Source organism: Geotrypetes seraphini, chromosome 4, assembly GCF_902459505.1.
Source record: "Geotrypetes seraphini chromosome 4, aGeoSer1.1, whole genome shotgun sequence".
Classification (NCBI taxonomy): domain Eukaryota; kingdom Metazoa; phylum Chordata; class Amphibia; order Gymnophiona; family Dermophiidae; genus Geotrypetes; species Geotrypetes seraphini.
The window spans coordinates 6,218,023-6,240,934 of record NC_047087.1 but is presented as its reverse complement, the minus strand read 5'-3'; the positions used below and the strand labels follow the sequence as shown (position 1 = coordinate 6,240,934).

At 43.6% G+C, this 22,912-nt stretch overlaps 2 protein-coding genes across 3 annotated transcripts in view; both read left to right on the top strand.

The window, feature by feature from the left end:
* CDH1 (cadherin 1) overlaps window positions 1-10,085 on the top strand; it is a 119,742-nt gene extending 109,657 nt beyond the window's left edge. For both annotated transcript variants that reach the window (XM_033940147.1, XM_033940146.1), the window contains exons 12-16: window positions 1,316-1,540; window positions 2,698-2,916; window positions 6,069-6,199; window positions 7,645-7,788; window positions 8,686-10,085. In XM_033940147.1, the coding sequence (XP_033796038.1) occupies window positions 1,316-1,540; window positions 2,698-2,916; window positions 6,069-6,199; window positions 7,645-7,788; window positions 8,686-8,892 (926 nt within the window). In that variant the 3' untranslated portion in view covers window positions 8,893-10,085. The remainder of the gene's footprint in view (window positions 1-1,315; window positions 1,541-2,697; window positions 2,917-6,068; window positions 6,200-7,644; window positions 7,789-8,685) is intronic.
* Window positions 10,086-18,832: 8,747 nt separating this feature from the next.
* TANGO6 (transport and golgi organization 6 homolog) overlaps window positions 18,833-22,912 on the top strand; it is a 115,487-nt gene continuing 111,407 nt past the window's right edge. The window contains exon 1 of the mRNA XM_033940145.1: window positions 18,833-19,079. Within this exon, the coding sequence (XP_033796036.1) occupies window positions 19,013-19,079 (67 nt within the window). The 5' untranslated portion in view covers window positions 18,833-19,012. The remainder of the gene's footprint in view (window positions 19,080-22,912) is intronic.

Here is a 22,912-nt window from a genome sequence, read left to right as displayed (position 1 = left end):
TCTATGGAGCGAATACCCCCCCATAGGCAGCTCCCCCCAGTACCTTTTCTTTTGAAGTCCACTGGAGCTTTCCCTGCTCCTTCCTGTCTCCCTCGCCGGATGGCTCTTCATCAGTTTGGGCAGAGCAGCGCAGAAGGCAGGTGCATGCTTTTCGTGTTCCTGCCTGGTCCAGTGCTGCTCCCCAATTGGCTGCAGTCAGTTCTTGCGACTTGTGAGAACTGACTACAGCCTATCGGGGAGTGGTGCCAGACTAGGCAGGAACACGAACAGCACGCGCCTGCCTTCTGCGCCGCTCTACCTGAACAGAAGAAGAGCCATCCAGTGAGGGAGACAAGCAGGAGCAGAGAAAGCTCCAAAGGACTTCAAAAAAGGTACCGGGGATGGGGGGCTGTCTGCCTGTGCTGCCTATGGGAGGGGGGGTGCCTACGTTGCCTACAGGTTTTTCGCTTTATAAGACCCTGTCCCAGCCTACCAATAGACCACCAGAAGGGGTACAGGGCAGGGTGTGGAAATTTTTCCTCCTCTACAGGTGGGTGCGTCTTATGGTCAGGTACATCTTATAGAGCGAAAAATACAGTAAATACCTATGGCACAAATGCATAAACGCAGAGCCTTTTTTCAGTTGTGAGATGAGGAGTGACCTAGTGGTAGAGCTGCTGCTTCAGCACCCAGAGGTTGTGGGATCAAATCCCAACGCTGCTCCTTGTGACCCTAGGCAAGTCGCTTCACCTTCCATTGCCCCAGTTATAAAATAAGTATTTTGCATGGTCTCTGTCCCATATATGGACATTCAGTTGAGGATGGGCTGGGATGGTTAAGATGGGTTAGAATGAGCTTTGACGTAGATTCCAGCAGATAGAACTTAACCACACTATCGGGCAGGGCTCTGGGTTTCTGGCCCAGAAATATCGAAGAAAAAGGACTATTTAAATTAAATGATTAATTTATGGAGCATGTATGGTTGGGCAGACTGGATGGACCATTCAGGTCTTTATCCGCCAATACTCCTATATGTAAACCGCTTTGAGTGTGGTTGTGTAAGTACAAAAAGGTGGTATACAAGTCCCAATCCCTTCCCTTCCTTAAGTGGGGAGAAGCCTTTCCTGCTTGCTTAAATCACACTGAACATGGACTCCTTCATTTTGAATATGTAGCAATGCCTTCCTTCAAGGCCTACCAAGATGGTAGTAATGTTCTATATCATAAAATGGTGAATGTTCTTTCTAGCTGCTCTTGGCCTACCAGGTTCTGCTGTATTTGATGGAATAAGAAAGCTTCCTTTCAGTCGTTAAAGTTGTGTTTATCTGCATGAAAGGTTCACCACCTGCCACTGGAACAGGGACACTTGAGCTGCAACTTCTTGATGTGAATGACAATGGGCCAGAGCCAGAGCCTCGGAGCTTTGAGATCTGTAGCCAGGATCCGATACCTCAAATATTAGACATTGTAGACAAAGATCTACCACCAAACACTTCACCATTTAAGGTACAGCTCAAGTATGGATCCGAAGCTAACTGGACAGCGGAGATGTATGGGACATGTAAGTAACTGAATGGGAGGAGGGAGGCAGCATTCAGTAAACTTTGACCTGGCTCTTCTCTTGCATCATAAGCTTGGCCTCTTGGAATGCTCTTGCAGTCAGAAACCCCACTCTGAGATATGTGAAGGTTCCTTCGTTTGCTCATTGCCAGAAGGAGCAACTTTGTCATGTCCTGTGCTTCCATGTTGGTCCCTTGTACACAATTTGCAGTCCATTTTATTTACCTAAATGTGCTAACTTTTTACACGTTTAAGAGCATTTCATGATAGGCACATTACCAGATTGTGTCTAGCCATTTCTTCCTATGCCAGTGTGATCCACCTTTGGGGTCTTCAAGAGCTATACAGAGCACAATAGAGACCAGCATGCTGCCATTCAGATTGGAGGCAGGAGCTTTTAAAGGCTTGATTTAGCACATTCAAAGTACATTGTTAAATTCTATAAAAGTGGTATTCATCCTGGATGTATCGATATGTTTAATTATAGTAGCCCATCACAAATGATAGAAGAACACTTGCACCGGACCTCTCTCAACTGTTATGCAGGGCAGATAAGCGTGCGTGTGAGGTAACTCACGTGTATCTTCCAAAAGTAAAAGCACATGTATGGTTGGAGGATGCATATATTTACACCTACTAAAGCTGCTTAATCTTCAGAAGACTGGTTTTAATTAGAGAATGACTATTTTCCAGTTCCTGCGAGTTCTTTTCCTGCCCCTGCCCCATTCCTGCAAGCTCCGTCCTCATCTGCACACGCCTCAAACACTTTAAAATCATAAGTGTTCGAGGCTTGTGCAGTTAAGATAGAGCTTACAGAAATGGGACAGGGACAGCAAGAAAACTTGTGGAGACAGGACAGGGAAATTGAGTTCTTGTGAGGATGGGGACAAATTTTGTCCCCGTGTCATTCTCTTGTTTTAATTGCCTGAAACATATGGAAAACTGCAGTTCTTCATCCTCCATGAGTGAATCATTTTGATTGTATTTTCTGATCCCTTAAGGTTCTCAAATGCAATTTTTGATGGGAAACTAGGGAAAATATCAATGCCTATTTGCTTTTTTTAAGCATGTGTACGAGTAACAATGACCACCACACAATTAGCCAATGCTATAGATTTACTTTCTGTGCTTTAACATCGATGTTTCATTCTTCTGTAGCATTAGAGTTGAGGCCCATAAAAGAACTCAGATCAGGGAGCCACCAGGTGTTCATCGCGTTGACAGACAACCAGGAGAAAACCCAGATGACCACTCTCCAAGCCCGTGTGTGTGACTGTACTGGAAATGATGTAAGCTGTGAGGAGAAGGCTTTCGTTGCTGGGGGCTTGGGAATCCCAGCTATTCTGGGAATTCTGGGCGGCATCCTAGCACTGCTGAGTGAGTACCCCTTCTATTCCCAGTAAACATGTGGGAAGGTCCTGAGAACTTAGCTCTGGTTGTAATTCTGTCTTATGAAAAATTTGCTATGAAGAGTTACCTAAAGCTGGTAGTAAAGAATTCGCTCTAAAGTGCTACTATAAAATAGAGGCTGACCTGAAACTGCTTTTTTCAGAATTGGCCAAAATTGAAATTGTAGCTGGTTTTGACTAAGGGCAAAACTGAAAACTAAAATGTGGTTGTGTGAATGTGAACCAAAGAGGCCCACTGGAGACTGTCAGAGCTTGCAGTCAACAGCTCTCTGCTAAACCCTCCAGTCACAGGCGGGAGATCCATTTTAACAACGCTTCTCATGAAGTCTGGCACGTTTAGGTTCCCAGGTCGATGCAGAGGAGACGGCCAGGCGATATTCAAAACAATTAAATGACTTAATTAAATTGCTCATCATTGTGTTGACTTGTGGGTATTCCAGGGGCAGAGTTGGCACTTATGTGGTTAAGTGCTGAATTTCAGCCTTTTACTGCATAAGATGTGACTGGGCCACATAAATAACAGTCCTGTGTTTTGTTGTTGTTGTTGGTTTTTTTTTGGGGGGGGGGTCGCTTATGCGGTCAAGAGGTGAATATTGCATTTAACCACAAAGGCTTTAGCAGCCATTCTAAAACCAGATATTCATGCCAGTGCCCTGGCCCAGTGTCATGGCCTGGCATTGAGTATCCGGAAATTCAGCTGGTGGTAGACACTTACTGCAGCCTGCTGAATATCGGCCAGATTATGACCTGCTTTTTATGCTTGCCCAAGTAACAAGAGAAAGCAGCATTGAGATGTTTCCTAGTTTGTATTTAGTTAAAGGGCAAGTGCTGTATTTGTATAATCCTACTATAATAATAGGGTAAAGACCTACACTGTGGGCATGACATCAGCCCGACACACAATCTAGAATAAATAAGCACATTCGTGTCGCTGAATGTGGGACTACATGTGCTGAAAAATTAGTCAAGAGCAATACATTTCTCAAATTTATAAACATCATTTCATTGTATTATCACATCCCTACTAACACTATAAGCTGACCAGTACTTGTGCTTGAAAACAATCACTGCAAGTTCCTTTTTCATAGAATCTAGCTCTAACAGATCCTGGAAACTTATTTAGAATCACCCAAATAGTATCCAAGATAGAATATCTATAATTATTTAAATAATGAAAGACTATATTTGACCTCCACAGATCTGGACTTCAGCTAATGAAACCTGAAACTAACAAGCCACTGTGCTTTCTACAGTGGGTGAATTTGTGGCACATTTGGAGTAACAGCTGTTATATCTCCAAATAGGTTCATTCCTAAGGAGCTTATCATGCCAGATTTTTAGACTTATAGACTTTATAGACCAGTGAATGACAAATAGTCAATAAAAACCACCAGAGAAAGTCACCAGGAAAATAAGTGACTATATAAGGTGTGCAATTAACAGCTGAGGTCTTTTCCTCCTTTAATGAATAAAATTAAGAATTCAAATTGCTATTGTTTACTTAGGCAGTCTTGCAAGATTGCCACTAGAGACCATGGCAGCCTCTATTTTAAAAATATCATACAGTATATACTCGAATATAAGTCAATCCGAATATAAGTCGAAGCCCCTATTCCCCCCTCCCTCCAAAAAGGAGGAAAAATGGTTGACTTGAATATAAGAGGGTGGCTTAATATTCAAGTGCCCTTCCCTGCTAGGCTCTGCCCCCAGCCCCCTTCCCTCCCAGGCTCTGCACCCAGCACCCCTCATTGCCCTGTACCATCTCCTTCTCTCCCGATGCCTTGCAGGCCTGCCATGGCATCCCCTGTCTCCTGTCCTAGCCAAATCCAACCCCCCCTACCCGCCCACCCCCCTGACTCCTCAGTGGCCTCGCAGTGGGTGGGACAGGAGGAATCCCTCCTGTGCCTGCCGAAATTGATTACCATACCTCCCTCCCACCTCCTTCACATACCTTTTGGATCCCTGGTAGCCAGCTGGTGCACGGAGCAGGAGCAATCTTCCTGCCCTCTTGCACAGTTTGAGGCCACTGACTCATTAGCTGCAGTGCTCTATGTACCAACTGGCTACCAGGGACCCGAAAGGTACGTGGGGGAAGATGTGTGGTGGGCAATTTTGGCAGGCACAGGAGGCAAAAGGGATTCCTCCTATCCACTGTGAGGCTGCCGGGGAGGCGGGGTTTTTTGGATTCGGCCGGGAGATGAGGGAATCTCTCATGTCCCAGCCCACTGCTAGACCACCGGATCTTGCAGCGGGCCCTGTGAAGGCCTGCAGTAGGTCGGGGGGGGGGGGGGGGGGCAGGTAGGTAATGGCCTGAATATAAGCCGAGACCACTATTTTTGGTCTGGTTTTTTTTTTTGGCCCAAAAATCTCGGCTTAAATTTCAGTATATACGATAACTTCATGTTACAAAGCATTTCATGAGCCTTGTGCTCTAGACTGAGAACATACGGAGTATTTTGTTAGAAATTCAGAGATGATGTGGTTTTTATCCATGAGACAGCTCCAGTAAATAGTATCTCCTTCCTGTATATTACAACAAAGAACACACTACCAATTGGCTGAGATTTGAGGAAGGAATTCAAGAGAGCAGTTCCAGTGCTAGAGAAGGGTGGCATCTACATTTTTAGATTTGCTCGTAAATAGAAAATGCTTTAAATCGTGTTTAGTGTTAGATTTAAAAAAAAAAAAAAAAAATACTGTTTTTGATTGTTACATTGTCGTTTTTTTTAAATGAGAAAACGGGAGATTAATCTTAAATTTAAATGGTGAAAGATAAGCTAGGACTGAATGGAATACATATTTTGTGACTAGGGGAATTCAAGTAGGGCCTAACTGTGATCAGAACTAGAGCCTGCTTTTGTGGGTTCATATTTTACATTCCATGACAGAAATGAACTTGACATGTACAGTCTGAATGAATGCTTATAAAGGGTTTTTACTATGTCAGAATGGATATAAAATCCCTCCCCTCCCCCCAACCAGGCAGGAGTCTGGTCTCTGTGGGAGAAAATGAAGTTGTTCTGAAACTTGAACTGTATAATACACCCCACCTTGCAAGATGGAGGACTGTGTAGCTGAGCAGGGCAGTATCGCCTGACTAACGGGGATTTCTTCTCGTAGTTCTCCTCCTGCTGCTCCTGTTACTTGTCAGGCGAAGAAAGGTGGTGAAGGAGCCTTTGCTGCCCCCTGAGGATGAGATGCGAGACAATGTGTATTATTATGATGAGGAAGGAGGAGGAGAAGAAGACCAGGTGAGTAAAAGGATAGAGAAAAATGAAGGCAGATGAAGACCATATGGCCTATAGTCTGCCAAACCATACCCTCCACTATCCCTCCTCTCCCTTCAGTTCGAATGTATATGTCCAAGCCATCTTGAATTCAGATACTTCCAGAAAATGGTCCGTTTAGTTGTAGCAGGGTATAATCCACAAAGGTCACTGAGATCTAGAAGGTTGAATTTGCAATCAACAGCCATAGTTAACATTGCTGGTTAAATGGATTACTAGGCAAGGGAAAAAGGGGGGAGGGGGGCTGCTCTCTGTGAAGCATATAAGAGCATCTACCTAGAAAGGAACAAAAAACACAACCCCCACCTGATTTGGATTAAATGTGATCCTACAATGTAGGACTAGTTTGTTTAATTTGGGAGGGAGAGTGAATAGGAGGTAGGCAGGCAGATGGTGCCAAATTTCCCCCACTCCCACTGGCAGTTTTCCCTTTCCTCCTTTTCACCGCTGTCCCGTTTTCCTTCATCATATTCCTCCTCTTCCAGAGTCCTGCCACCCCCCTCTCCTCTCACTTGGCTAATCCCAACATCTCAATCTTGAATTCAAAGTACATCTGCAACAACCTGAAATTCAGTAGGGGGTCTTCAAGCTACATGAATATCGTCCACATCCCCTCTTTTGCCTAGAAAAAAATTGAGAGAGTGGAACTGAATTTTTTGCTGCTGCCACTGGAGAACATGATGCTAACCTAAGAATAGCCTTACTGGGTCAGACTATCTAGCCCAGTAGCCCATCCTCACGGTGGCCAATCAGGTCTCTAGTACCTGACAAAACCCCCCAAGGTAGCAACGTTCCATGCTACCGACCCCAGTAGTGTAGGTACTCTCTTCCAGCTCCCCTGGTCTAGGTACTCTTTGAGGGGATATTGTCCTCATCCCCACACACTCCTTCCAGCCTTCACCCAAATCTATAAGCAATGAAGCATTGGCAGCTGGGAGGAGCAACTGATCTTTTTCTACCATCATCTGCTATGTTCTCTCTCAAGAACAGTGTCTCTAAATGGATTAGCTTTGCACTTACCATGAGTATCTGAGTACAATTGATTGATTGATCTCAATCTCAGATTTACTGCTAACATTTGTTGTTCTACTTTTATCATATCAGTGTTGATAAGTTAATGTTGTACAACAGTTTCCATGATTAGTATAAGAATGAGGGTTTCCAAACAAATGGGAAAATTGAGAAGTTACAGGGAAACTTTCCACTGCTGCCGCCGTTCACCTGCAGGAGCTCAGCATACTGATTAGATGAGTGTCTAAGACTGGCTGAAAAGGATAACCTGAACTCTCACTTCGGACTTTGACTAATAAAGGAACTGACTGAGATAAATGGGGGGCTTGTGTCAGAAAATCCAGTTTTGGAAGCTTTTTCAAATGTTATGGTAAAATTGTTTCACTTCCGCCTTTCAGGATTATGACCTGAGTCAGCTGCACAGAGGCCTGGATGCGCGGCCTGAAGTTACCCGGAATGATGTTATACCTACCCTCATGCCTGCTCCGCAGTATCGTCCTCGCCCAGCCAATCCTGATGAGATTGGCAACTTCATTGATGAGGTAGGAAGAGATGTGGCCATTTTGGACATTCAAGTCAGAGTGGTTTACAATAAAAACATAAAAAGGAAATTAAAAGCAGAACTCTGTTACAGGAAAAAGTCATAAGTCAGACCAATAGTCCATCAAGCCCAGTAGCCCGTTCTCACGGTGGCCAATCCAGGTCCCTAGTACCTGGCCCAAACCCAAGGACTAGCAATAATCCATGCTACTGATCTAGGGCAAGCAGTGGCTCCTCCCATGTCTTTCTCAATAACAGACTATGGACTTTTTCTCCAGGAACTTGTCCAAACCTTTCTTAAATCCAGCTACGCTATCCGCTCTTACCACAACCTCTGGCAACGTGGTCCAGAGCTTAACTATTTCCTCCTCTTGGTTTTAAAAGTATTTCCCTGTAACTTCATTGAATGTCCTCCAGTCTACCCCACCCACAGCCTAACATAGCCCTCAAGGAACCCTTATCAGAATCTGCATTACAAGCATGGAGTTTCCTTCAATCATATTTTTCTGAGAGAGAATGACTTCTACTGCCTGCCCTTTCCACTTCAAGGACATGCGACATGCTCACTCCAGCCCAAACCATGATTCTGTGCAAAAGTTCAAATTATGGCCTCCAGAGTATTATACATAGGTCATCTGAGATGTAGGAGGCCCTGAAGATGGGCCTCTTTGTTCTGAGTCCACTTGGTACTGAATTTGTTCAATTGATTAAGTTAAAGCAGTATCAAAATCTCTGAGGGTTGCTCCCTTAGTTGAGCTTGCTTTCACTCGGCCAGTCTTTGCTCTATCACATATTAGTAGAAGACTGCTTCAGGATAATTCACTTATTCAGCCCAGCATGTCTTAGGTTCAGAGGTTTGTTTTAATAGGCCTGATCCAATTCCTCTTCTTCCCCTCTAGAACCTCAAGGCAGCAGACAATGACCCCACAGCTCCACCGTATGACTCTCTGCTGGTATTTGACTATGAAGGGAGTGGCTCTGAGGCCGCATCTCTTAGCTCTCTGAATTCTTCCAGCTCAGATGGAGACCAGGACTATGACCGTCTGAATGCCTGGGGCCCCCGCTTCAAGAAACTGGCAGACATGTACGGAGGGGAGGAGGATTAAAGCACTGTCGCCACCACTCTAAAAATAATCTCCTTATTGGTTTGGGAAGCTGCTGGAATGTTCTTCAGTCCTGGCTCTTCCTTTGCTGTAGTAGTTGAATGTGTAACATTTTCTTCTGGGTATTTTTCTTAATTTCACCGTGAACCTAACTAGCCTGAATTCCAGCAACAACTTTACTAGCTGACTTCTAGATTGACTTTGTTATTGACACTGCTCAGTGAAAACAGATTTTGTGAGCTACAACCATGAACTACTGGGTAGTAATAAAGAGGTGGGGGAGGAACCCCGGGGCAGATCTAAGTAGAGAATGACACAGGGACAAATTTTTCCCCGTCCTTGCGGGAACTCGTTTTCTCATCCTGGCGAGTTCTTTTCCTGTCCCTGCCCCATTCCTGCAAACTCTGTCTTCAGCACGTGTTCGAGGCTTGTGCGGTTAAGTCAGAAATTACAGGAATGGGGCAAGGATGGGGAAAAATTTGTCCCTGTGTCATTCTCTAGACCTAAGTCACAGCCTTTTGTTTTGTCTGCCTATAGCATTTTGATATTTGCACTGTGCAAAAAACACCTTATAAGCCACAAATGTAAGACTTAAGGCAACGGTGTTTTATCACTGGTTCTCCCAAATGTTCCGATGACCAATTTGAGTAAAATTTCAAGGTTATCTCCTTTACAAATTCAGAGATATAGTCTAGTACCACAAACCACTCCATGTGGCTTTCAGATAGCTACACGGTTTACAGTTCAGTATTTGCCCAAGTTCCTCTGGAACTTTGTCTGCCTTCCATTACTGGGGATGTTTTGCAGATGGCGGTGGGTGCTGCTTGCAAGCAGGATTTGCCATTAGACTGGGGTGGTTATTCACGTGGAGGAGCTTTACCAAAGAGAATATTTGATGAGTATTTATCTGTGGAGAAGTATTTTGTATACACTCAAATGTAGTATTTATGTTTGTGCATAAAATACTCTAGCCATGTACTTAATAATGCAGGAAGCAGAGGCGATAACTTCCCTGTGACCCAGTGTCCAGCTGGCCAGACTTTTTTCTGTGCCAGTACTGAAAACCTACTTATGACGGTGAGTGACGTCCATGGCCTGTTCCCTCTGCAGGAATGAATTCTTCCTGTTCAATCCTTTTTTGATCCTTAAGCCTCAGGGAACTAGTCACCAGTTAGCTTGTGTGATCTGTGCCATTACTAATAATAAAACCCTTACCGCACATGAGCAGTTGACATGCCATGATCCCTGCCTCCGTGATTAGTAGCTCTGTGGCAGTGACAGGGTACGGTACTACAGAGTGCAGTGCGTGCGGCCTGTGGCAGTTTACAGCGTGTGTGGCGCTATCCTCATCTTCCTCCAGGCTCCCCGGACGCCTCTTCTCACTCCTGGACCAGCAGATGCAGCAGCCATGATCTCCTCAAGCAGCCGCGGAACATTTACTAGGCCGGTCCACTTCGATATTGTGAGTCGGACCGGCCTAGCAAAAGGCCTGAGGCTGCACGGCCTACCAGATGCTGAACAGGGGGAGCAGGTAAGGAAAAAAAATTACTTCAAAGTTACTGCTGCACAGGGGGAGCAGGAAGGTTGCTGCTAGACAGGGGGAGGTAAAAGGAAAGGAGAAGGGCTGCTGCTGGACAGGGGGAGCAGGGAAGTGGTGCTGCTGGACAGGGGGGAGGTAAAAGGAAGGGAGAAGGGCTACTGCTGGACAGGAGGAGCAGGCAAGGGGTGGTGGAGGGACAGCCGAGGAGAGACAGACAGTGGCCAAGGAGAGAGAGACAGACAGACAGACAGAAAGCGGCCAAGGAGAGAGAGAGAGAAAGACATACAGGCACACAGATCTATTCTAGCACCCATTAATGTAATGGGCTTAAAGATTAATGGTTTAATAAATGATATGGACCAACCAAGTACAGCGAGTGAAGCAGTCAGACTCCAATTCCCAGGGATTCCATGAAATGCACAGATTGGTTACTGGATGGGTGAATGGTGGTGTCTGTTGGGAGTAGTTCATAGTACCAAAGAGTGGGACTTTCTGTTGAAAGCCACAAGAAAATACGTATGCAAAGAACAGAACCAAACATTTGTATTGTAGGGAAAGTTTCAACTAAAGTGCCTATTGCTATTTTTCACTTTTGCTATTTTAAAAATTGAACAGGTGGGTTCAAAACTGTTAAATACAAACAGCTGTCTTCTAGATACATTTTAAAATTTTTATTTTCAAGGATCATAGCCAACATAAAGTATACCAATGAATGGTGTTTAGGGCAAATTTCACACATTCTGTAGCTTTCTATTAAGGCAGCATCTTTCTAATATGAACTTAGTTTTGAAAAAAATGCACTTAGGATCATTAGTTTAACCGGAAATAGATACCGCTCAGATATGCCAAGCTTAAACTGAAGGAGTTGAGATCACTTACTACTGGGCAGCTCTTTAAAGTGAAAGATAGTCTGACCTTACAAATGCCCTAAAAGAAAACAAAACCTTTCTCTCTGTAATAAACATATGGTGTATATTTTCAAGTTTGTATGAAATTTGTATCTTTGACATTGAAAAGTGTGGCCAGTGAGTCATTTTTAAAGATGGAATTTTATAAATTTTATTAAAGAAATTTGTTTAACAAGGGTCGCCTTGTCTGTTTCTGATGTGCACTTTTTGTCCTTCACCTTACCCTATAATATGTTCCTGGCTCCTGGTGCCATTAAAGGCAGTATTGTGGGGCTGGTCTCCAACAGCGTTAGGGTCACCTCTGCTCTGTGCATTTCTGGCCAAGAGTTAACCACCTGCCAGTGCAGGGGTGGACTGCGGGAGATGTGGGACCTCATTTACATAACGCAGTAAGGACAGAAAAATAGAGCCAGGTGTCAAAAAACATAGCTCAACGGTGTAGGGTAAGTTCAACTCTGGCCACAGGCAATTGGACTCTGAAGGAAGGTGTTGGTTTCTCCATCCAGTCTCAAGTTCAAAGGTAATTAGCTTATTTAAAACATTGTCATTTCATTCAATAGCGAGGAATAAAACATGGATAAAGATGACCCAGTTGATGCAGTGTTACTAGGGATTCCTTTTACGAAGGTGCGCTACGTTGCCGCGTGCGCTAGACCTTAACGCCAGCATTGAGCTGGCGTTAGTTCTAGAAGCTTAGCGTGCAGTAATTTCCTGCGTGTGCTAAAAACGCTAGCGCACCTTAATAAGAGGAGCCCTAGATGTTCAAAAAGCTTTTGACAAGATCCCTCTTGAGAGACTCCTGAGAACATTAAGTCATGGGATAGGAGGTAATGTTTGTTCTCATTAAAAGATAGAAAACAGAAGATAAGGTGAATTGTGGAATGCCCCAGGGATCTGTACTGGGACCAATGCTATTTAACATATTTAAAAATGATCTTGAATTGTGGGCTGATTTAGATAAATGGGAAAATACTCCATTATCGTGGTATGGACGTATTCAGAGTATAAAATTGATGGTGTTGCCAAAATTGCTCTATCTTTTTCAAGCTTTGCCTATTCCATAATCGGCGATTTTTTTTTCATGGGGTGGCTAGAAAAGTTTTTCAATATATTTTGAAGAGTCATCCACCACGGGTTCCGAGGAGCATGTTACATCAATTTTGGTCCCAGGGGGGTATGGCTATACCTTGTTTGCGGCGCTATTATGTGGCAGTTCAATTAAAGTCGTTTTTAGCTTGGTGTAAAGATAGATCAAAGAGTTGGGTTCGATCGGAAACCATTTTGGATTTTGAGGAGTTGTGTCGAGTGATGCCTTGGTTGCCAGTTGGGGAGGCTCGACAACTACTTAAAAGGGCTAATCCGTTTTTGCATCACACGTTTGTGGTATAGACTAGGGTTCGGACCCGCCTTTTTCGATCTAGGCTATATTTTCGTAGTACTCCATTGTGGGTGGCAGCGGGTTTTGCACCAGGAAGGATGGATACTCGCTTTCGGGTTTGGGCTCACAGGGTCTTATAGACTTGGGGGATTTTGTGGAAGATGGCATGTTGATATCGTTTACAGATTTGATGGAAGCTTATGATTTGGAGGAGGTGGATCATTTTCGGTATCGTCGGGTGGCGGACCTTTAGTCGCAAGGCTATTAGTGACCTTCGCTTGGAGGAGACCCTTATCGGGAATAGTGGTCAGGGGTGCATTTCTAGGTTTTACAAGGCTCTCATACAACACCAGCCCTCCGAGAATTAAGTTTATTGGTATTTGGGAGGGGCTCTTGCGACCGATTGGGCCAACTATAAATTGGGAGCCAGTGTTTATTCGATTGCTTATTGTCTCTATAGCTAGCTCTTTGGTGGAAAATGGATACAAGATACTGTACCAATGGAATCTTACACCCAAGTGACTTCATAGAATATACCCCCCAGGTATCCAATCTTTGCTGGAGAAATTGTGGTCAGCCGGGCACCTTTCTCCATATCTGGTGGGACTGTCCACAGGTTGTTCCCTATTGGGATATGGTTTTTGAATTATTGTCTGATATTTTCAATACCACTCTCATCGAAACATGGGTAGTGCTCTTTTATATCTTCCGTTAGCTATGTTACCTGTTAAAGCACATAAACTTGCATGTTTTATTTTTACTGCTGCTCGACTTTTATTGGCTGCCCATTGGAAACAGGCCTATCCCCCAGGTCGAATGTCTCTATTGCGTAAAGTGGATTTTATTTATTGTATGTCTAAACTGACTGCTTTGCTGCATAATCGACTTACTCCCTTTATAAAGGGATCCTTATGTTCGATGGTGTGAATGTATAACATGACCCTTGCTTAGTTTTCTTTTTGTTAGTTGCAACCATCTTCTAGTGTTTTTTCTTTGTATAATTGACCCTGGGGTGGGGGGGGGAGAGGGAGGTTTGGTTCTTTTGGTTGTGTTCTGAGGCATTGTACTGAAGAGTTACAGTACAATAGTTTACATTTTTTAGCTTCTTGGGGGGAGAGAGGGGTTGTTTTGTGTGTAATTTTTGGCTTTATGTTTGATGTACCTCTGATGCTTTGTATTTTTCTGAAAAATTCAAATAAATATTATATAAACAGAAAAAAAAAAGATCTGGAAATGGTAATAATGCAAAACTATTAAAAGGTTTTAACTCACAAGTGGACTGTGAGAAATTGCAGGAAGATTTTAGGAAATTGGAAGACTGGGCATCCAAAAGGTAGATGAAATTGAATGTGGATAAATGCAGCGATAAATGATCCAAATCACAGTTACTTGATGCTAGGTTCCACATTAGAGTCACCCCCGAGAAAAGATCTATGTTTCACTGTGGGCAATATCCTGAAATCTTCCACCACCTGAATATTAGGAATTAGTAGAAAAGGGATAGAAAAAAATAAGGCAAATAATATTATAATGCTTCTGTATTGCTGTGCTTGCGCCTTTGTCCCGGCGCGCTTTTGACCTGACACCGTATTCCTACATGGTGTGATCACACCTTGAGTATTTTTTTCAAAATTGGGTTTCTTTTTGTAAAAATTGAATAAAAACAAATTCACAATACCGCATACACAGCAGCTAAATACAAATGAACCCTCACATTAATACAATTGTGAATTCCCCCCCCCCCACCAACCCACCCTTCAGAGAAGAATGATGAAATCCAAAAGAGAAACACATCCCCCTCCAGCAGCTCATAGGTGCTACTAAAAGGCAAAAAGATCACCGTGGACAATGGGGCACCCAACAGAAACCCTCCAACATATCTTCCTCACCCCGAGTCTCACCAGGCCAAGTAAGGATTCCAAATCTTATGATACAGGGGGCAGAGTATGTAATGTAATGTAATTTATTTCTTATATGCCGCTATATCCTTTAGGTTCTAAGCGGTTTGAAGAAGATATACATTAAGATTATAAATGAGAAGTAAGAAGGTACTTAAAAAATTCCCTTACTGTCCCGAAGGCTCACAATCTAACTAAAGTACCTGGAAATTAATAAAGAAGAGAAAATAAAGATGGTTGAAAAAAGAAAAATTCTATGTGAACTTATAGGATGGAAATTAAACTGACAGTGAAGAGCTGTATGAAAAATACATATGGAATGCAGTTAGAGAGGGTAGGTTACAATCTATTTATGGTATTTGTTTAATTGGAAGGTGTTAAGGTGGGTAATTTGGGGGAAGGTTATCTGAAGGTAGGTGAATCTTCTGGAGGTAAAAGAGGAGGGGTTAAGATATTTGGAAGGGTTTTGATTTCTTTTCTGAATGTTTTGAAGTTGTCTGATATTGTCATAAGATTGGAGATGGAATGGTTGATTTTTGCTGCTTGTGTTGCCAGAAGGTTGTCAAACATTTTCTTGCGTTGTGTGCCTTTGAGTGGGGGGAAGGCGAAAGGGTTCGAGGTTCTTCTGTGTCTTGAGGTGGAGATTTGGTTTAAGCGGTTGTTTAGTATTATGTATTATGTAAATAATCCAAACGACTGCATACTCTACTCATATCGGGAAGCCTCTTATGTTTCTAGCACGCAGCAATCTCTAAATGTGCTGCAGAAAACAAATGTAAAGCAAATCTATGCTCCGGATTCGTAAAGCCCGGAATTGGGGCATTAAACAAACAGCATGCCTTCAAAAGAGGGCAATGCTTGCGCACAATAGAAACCCAAGAACTGACCAACCTCATGCCAATACCGCTTGATCGCTGGACACCACCACCACCACATACACCTTGAATATTGTGTGCAATTCTGGTCGCTGCATCACATAAGAATTACCACTACTGGGTCAGACCAGTGGTCCATTGTGCCCAGCAGCCTGCTCACATGGCAGCCCTCTGGTCAAAGACCAGCGTCCTGAGACTAGCCCTACCAGCAACTGTCCTTGTTTAGCAGGAACATGTCTAATTTTGTCTTGAATCCCTGGAGGGTGTTTTCCCCTATGACAGACTCCGGAAGAGAGTTCAATTTTTCTACCACTCTCTGGGTGAAGAAGAACTTCCTTACGTTTGTACGGAATCGATCCCCTTTCAATTTTAGAGAGTGCCCTCTCATTCTCCCTACCTTGGAGAGGGTGAACAACCTGTCCTTAAGTCTATTCCCTTCAGTACCTTGAATGTTTTGATCATGTCCCCTCTCAATCTCCTCTGTTTGAGGGAGAAGAGGCCCAGTTTCTCTAATCTTTCGCTGTATGGCATCTCCTCCACCCCCTTAACTATCTTAGTCACTCTTCTCTGCACCCTTTCGAGTAGTACTGTGTCCTTCTTCATGTACGGCGACCAGTATTGGACGCAGTACTCCAGGTGAGGGGGCACCATGGCCCGGTACAGCGGCATGATAACCTTCTCTGATCTGTTCATGATCCCCTTCTTTATCATTCCTCGCATTCTGTTCGCCCTTTTCGCCACTGCCCCACATTGCGTGGACTGCTTCATTGACTTGTCGATCATAACTCCCAAGTCTCTTTCCTGGGAGGTCTCTCCAAGTACCACCCCAGACATCCTGTATTCATGCATGAGATTTTTGTTACCTACATGTATCACTTTACACTTATTCAAGTTGAATCTCAAAAGACATTAGAAAAATTAGATAAGGTTCAAAGAAGGTGACCAAAATGATTTTAGGTGATCAAACTCTTCTCATAGGAGAGGTTAGAGCTCTTTGCCTTGAAAGAGCTTGCAATCTAATTATGACAAACACAGGACACAGAGTTCAATAGATGCTGTCTGGGTTTAGCTGGCTCTCCCGAATCCCTCACCTACCTCTTCTGCTGGCCTAGCCACTGTAATTGAATCTTTGGGCAGCTAGCAGCAGCAATGAGGTAAGCTTGTGGGCACCAGCCTATCCCGGAAGCCGCCTCTCTCTAGCGACTTCCTGTTCCTGCATAGGAGTTGCAGGGAGGTGGCTTCCGAGGCAAGGCTGCAGCAGCAGGTTTACCTCATTGCTGCCGCACAAAGATTCAGTTAGAGAAACTGGGCCTGAGGAGCTAGAGAGGTTATAAGAGGAGGGGGCTGGAGAAGCATTATGGAAAGGAGAGAGTGCTGGAGAAAAGAGCATGGAGTATGGTAGTACTGGATGGGAGGGGGAGAGAGGGGCACCTACAGCGGGGTGGGGTTGGAAGAAGAGATACAGACAGATGGAGAATACCTGGTGGAATTATGCACAAAAAAATTCAAAATTCTGCAAGTTTTTGTCAAAATGTAAACACTATTTTTGCTAATTATTATCCATATTCCATTTAAAATAAAATGTTTTTTTCTTCTACCTTTATTGCCTGGATGTTTTATTTTTCCATCATGTTGATTCCAGTTTCTTTTTTCTGCTTTCCTGTTGTCTTCTAATTCTCCTTCAAGTGGCTGCTCTCCATTTGTTTTTTCTATTCTCTCTTGTCTATTTCCTCACTACACCTGCCTCTTTCTTGCCCTTCTCCTCTTTTTCACTTTTCAGCGACCTATCAAATTTCCATCTTCTCTGCCATTTCCCATCTCATTCGTTCCTCAGCCCTCCATTCCCTTTCATCTTCAATGTACCTCCATTTCCATATTTTTACCCTCTGTTATATCTATCCAGTTCCTTGACGCCCTCTCCTTCTCCTCAGGGTTCTACTATTCTCGGCATCTTCCTTCTTCCACCCTTATAGCCCAGCATCTTCTCCCCACCCTCAAAGCCTGACATCTCCCTATCTCTTCCTTCTGCTAAGAAGAAAAAAAAAATTTAAATTGAATCAGGTTGGGCAGACTGGATGGACCATTCGGGTCTTTATCTGCTGTCATCTACTATGTTACTATGTTACTCTCCTCCATGGTCCAGCATTTCTCCCACTCTCTTCCCTCATTCCCATTTCCAGGCATTTCTCCCACTCTGCTTCTGGATTCAACATCTCCCTCCATCACTGTTTTAAGTTCAATCGGAACACATGCTTCCGGTGTCATATCGCATCCCCTTTAAATATCATATCCCTTCCCACCAGATTCGAGTGGTCTTCCCTCATTTTTATAAAGTCTTTTGGTCTCTTATTTGCCTCAAAGAACCTTACGCTCCTCATAACAGCAGTTGTTAGTCATTCCCTCATTTAGATAACTTTTTCTGGACTTCCATAGGAATTCTTCATTCTGTGTTATGGCTCCTACTCTCTGGAATTCTTGGTCTTTTTATCTTCGTTCAGAGAATCATTTGTAACCTTCAAGGCACAATTAAAGGCCTACGACTTCTCTTTGGCCTTTAGCTCTTCACTTACTTCCTCCTGATGGCTACTTTTCTTCTGTGTGGACACAATGAAATTTTTTGTTCCCCTTCTTTCCCTAACCTCAGAGAAGTATGTGGCGCAGTGGTTGGATCTACAGCCTCAGCACCCTGGGGTTATGGGTTCAAACTCCGCACTGCTCCTTGTGACCCTGGGCAAGTCACTCAGTCCTCCATAGCCCCAGGTACATTAGATAGATTGTGATAGACGGTATATAAATACCTTATAAACTTAAAACCTTTCTCAATTGTTTTCCTTTACGTTTTGTCTTCTTACCCTATTTTATTTGTTGGTTTGGGTTTATTTTTAATTTTTTTTTTTATTTTATACTGCTTAGATTTGCCTTCTGGTTTGATATTTGTAGTATATTAAATAAATTGAACTTCTCCTGTGTATCTCTCTCTCTTTCTCATCTACCCCCGTGTCCAACATCTCTCTCTCTCTCCTTTCCTTGTGCTATGTGTCATCTCTCCCTGCAATTTCATCCTCTTATCCCTCCCTCCGCCCCAAATTCTGCGCGGGAAAGGGGAATTCTGTGCAGAATTCCACCAGGAGTAGGAAGGAGGGGCCAAGGAGCGAGGGGCTCTGTGGTTTGTCTTCCCGTAGTAGTAGAGACTAGCAGGGTCGGCTGTCACCGCAACGTCAGCACACGCGTCGAGGGAGAGGACTAGCGGGAGACACGAGCGAGGCTTGGAACGCACTGAGAGGAGGCGGGGCGATTGTTGGAGCACCAGAACATTCGTGGGTTGGCTAGCAAATAACTTTCTCCTTCTCTCCCTCCCTAAACAAAAAACAACCAACAACACAAAAAAACCCGCACTTACTGCAGCCGGCCTTCAGAAACGGGAAACTCGCCCACTTCCTGGCAGCGAGGGTCAAAATGGCTGCCTGTCGGCCGGAAGCTGTCATGCGACGTAAAGACGTGCGAGGAAGCGGAAGCGCCGAACGATGGCTGCCCCCGGAGTGAAGCTGGAGGTGGTGGCCGAGGCCTTGGCCGTGCTGGTCAGGCCGGCGGGTGAGAGCAGCACTAGGAGGGCGGAGGGGAAGTCAGGACCCCCCACCACTGGGCTCCCCAAGAAGGAGGCATAGGACCCCCTTTCAATGGCTGCCTCCTTGTTCTGGAGCCCTCTCTACTGCCCAGGGCTTCTCAGGCCTTACCCTAGGACAGTGGCTCCCAACCCTGTCAGGTTTTCAGGATAGCTCTAATGAATAATGCATGAGAGAGGTGACAGGCATGCAAATCTGCACCATGCATATTCATTAGGGCTATCCTGAAAACCTGATTGGCTGGTGGTCCTCCAGGACAGGGGTAGGCAATTCCGGTCCTCGAGAGCTGACGCCAGGTCAGATTTTCAGAATATCCACAATGAATATGTATGAGATGGATTTGCATGCATTGCCTCCTTGAGATGCATATTTATTGAGGATATCCTGAAAACCTGACCTGGCTCTGGTTCTCGAGGACCGGAATTGCCTACCCCTGCCCTAGGACACGCCGACACTTCCATTGAAAGCAATAGATCAGGGGTCTCAAAGTCCCTCCTTGAGAGCCGCAATCCAGTTGGGTTTTCAGGATTTCCCCAATGAATATGCATGAGATCTATGTGCATGCACTGCTTTCAATGCATATTTATTGGGGAATATCCTGAAAACCTGATTGGAGGGACTTTGAGATCCCTGCAATAGATGTCTCAAAGCCTCCTCTTTTTTCTGCAGCTGGAGGGGAGGAGTAGCCTGGGATCTTACTACCGGGCTGTACCCTACTAGAAATATATTCTGGGGGCTCAAGGTGCTGTACTGTGTTCTGCTATAAGCACACCATGTTAAAAAATGATAGAAAACCTGGCTTTTTTTCTATGATGTGCTGAATTTGAGTGGGTGTGAGAGCAAAATGAGTCACGTTTCATTGTTCATGAGTAGTGACAAGTATTAGGAGGAGCTTTTGAGTTATAGATATTGTCTTTCTACTATTGCCATTTTATGAGTATTCATCTCTTTCTTTCTATGAAAGCAAGTAGGCTATGTATAAAAAAATTGAATAAAGAAAAGGGTATGGGACAATGCCTTTTTGTGGTTACAAATTCAAAGCAGTTTACATATAAACAGGTACATATTTTGGGCAAAGGACGATTACTTGACTTGCCCAGGATCACACAACCTCCAGGTGGAGAGGCAGCAGCTCTACCATTAGGCTTACCTCTTCTAATGGCTAGAGCAGCATGGTAGGAACCAAGGTTCATATCCTCAGTGCCACTTCTTGTGATCTCCCCAAGTAAACCCCCAGTTCCAAACTTAGATTGTAAGCCTTTCAATGACAGCAAAATACCTGGTGTACCTGAATGTAATAAAGCAACTGAAAATTAATATACCTTCAATGTATTTTACACTATAAATATAACTTAATTGAAACAAAATTAATATACTATATCTTCCACCCATAAATACCTAAACTCTGCTATCTCTATCTTATACTATAGGTGACTGCATAATTGTACGTTTTCATATCAGTTCATTCAACGTTTTCAATCATAGGCTATACCACCTCCCCCTCTTTTAGTGTTATTTTTTCTACAATTTTTAGTTTTTTAACTTTTTTAACTTACCCTCTTTTTTTCATTTCTTCTTCTTCATTTAAAAACTCCTCAATAAATATTTTTTTATAAAAAAAAACTTGTTGATCTGTTTTTGGGAGGGCTAATTTCATTACTCATTATAGTTGACTCATAAGATTAATGTTCAGTTATCTTATAAATACACTCATAAATCTTCTTGATCCTTCTCAGTCTTTTATAAGGAAACTGATGGTATAATTCTTATAATAAACTCATGAATGGGTCACATACATTTTCAGAAGAAGTGGAGGGGCATAATCGAAAGGGACATCTAAGTCCATTTGCGTCCAACTCACAAGTTGTCGAAAGTAAAAAACAGCCTAGGACACATTTTCAAAAAATACGTCCAAAATTTTTTTGTTTTGAAAATCGTCTAATTATACGTCTTGCCGATCTGATCGTCCAAGCCACTAAATCGTCCATCTTTATACCACATTTCCATCCAACTTTTCGTCCAAGTTAAAAACACCTAGAACAAGCCCAGTTGGACGTGGGAGGGGTCTGCAAAGTGATGGACTGAACTCCCAGACATGGCACCTAAATAGTGGGGTACATTACAGGGCACTGCTGTGAACTTCACAAAAAGGGTGCCATGTCTTCTCCTCCTTACAGCTCCCTTATAGGTTACAGTGAGCCCCCCAAACCACCTCCAGAATCCCCTAGACCCACTTATCTACCACCCCAATAGCCCTTATGACTGCAGGAGCCACTTATATGCCAATACAAAAGGGTTTTGGGGGGTTTATAGGGGAGTGTACATGTTTAAGTATCAATGCAGTGATTATAGGGGCTTATGGGCATGGGTTCTCCTCTCCATGGGTCCCTAACCCACCCCCAAGACAATTCAAGCTGCCTCTGTGCTGGACAACAGGCGGCCAGGTGATGATGGTCTGGAGGCTGAATTTTAAAGGTGTGATTAATATTTTTATGGGGTGGGGGGGGGGTCAGTGATCACTGGGGTAGTGTGTGGGGGTCTGTTTTATGTGTTTCAGTGCTTATCTGCTGACTTTAGGTGGGTTTTTGTGACTTAGACCATGTTTTAGATGGTCTAAGTCACGTCCAAGTTCCGTCGATCCCGGGCTGTATAACTTTCGGTTATACATGCGGTACGACTAAGTCTAAGCCGTCCCACGTCCCGCCCAACTCCCGCCTTTGACACTCCTCCCGAAACGCCCCGTTTAGCTTTGGTCATTCAGCCTAGGTCGTTTAGAAATATGTCCATTTTATTTGGACGAATTTGGGAAATGTTAGTCCAAATGCCGACTTAGGCCAGTTTTTGGATGTTTTTCTCTTTCGATTATGAGCCACATAGTTCAACAGGAAAGCACCACCATCCGTGTTCAAGTTTATACTGTATATTCGCATTGTTTGAAGAAGCCTTATTTTTAAAAACATATGTCTTCTATACTCTTACTTAGCTCATTAGCTCCTTTTCACTCCTTTTTTTAGCCAAGACCACTTCATTTACATCTCCAACTTGGCCAGCATTTTGCAGTTTTACAATTCCTAACCGCTGCCTTAGGAGATTTTCCAGAGCAATTAGCTTGTCTATCTCCAGAAATGAAAAAAAAAAGTAAAAAACCTAAAAATTGTATAAAAAATAAAACTAAACGAGTGGGAGGTGGTATAGCCTATGATTGAAAACATGAGTGAACTGATATGAAAATGTACAATTATGCAGTCACTCTACTCTGAGGCTATCTTTCCACCTATTGTATAAGATAGAGATAGCAGAGTTTAGGTATTTATGGGTGGAAGATATAGTATATTTGTTTCAATGAAATTATATTTATAGTACCTGAGGGGGGATTGTCAGGACTGGCTCTGCTGCTTTGGGAATGGAGGGAGGGACAGGGTTGTCAGGATCGGCTCTGCTGCTTCGGGTAAGGTAGGGTGGAAGTGGGAGAGAAAGTGACCCAGAAAGAAGGGAAAAACAGATGCTGGACCTATAAGTGGGGGTGGGGGGGATGATAGAGTGAAATGGGAAGGGAGACAAAACTATTTTAACTCTCAAGCAACCAGAAGCTACAGTTATCTGGCATCCATCAAACTCCATGGGTGTCAGATAGCTGAGAGTCTACTGTATGTCCCTAGGGTGTCATTATTCCAGTGCATCATAATGTTAATCGATTGAGCCCAATATTCAGCAGGACAGGTAGGGGATAATTTGAAATCTCTAGTATCAACATTTGAAATTATACATATATTCTTTAGCCATATATTTTTTGACATTTCA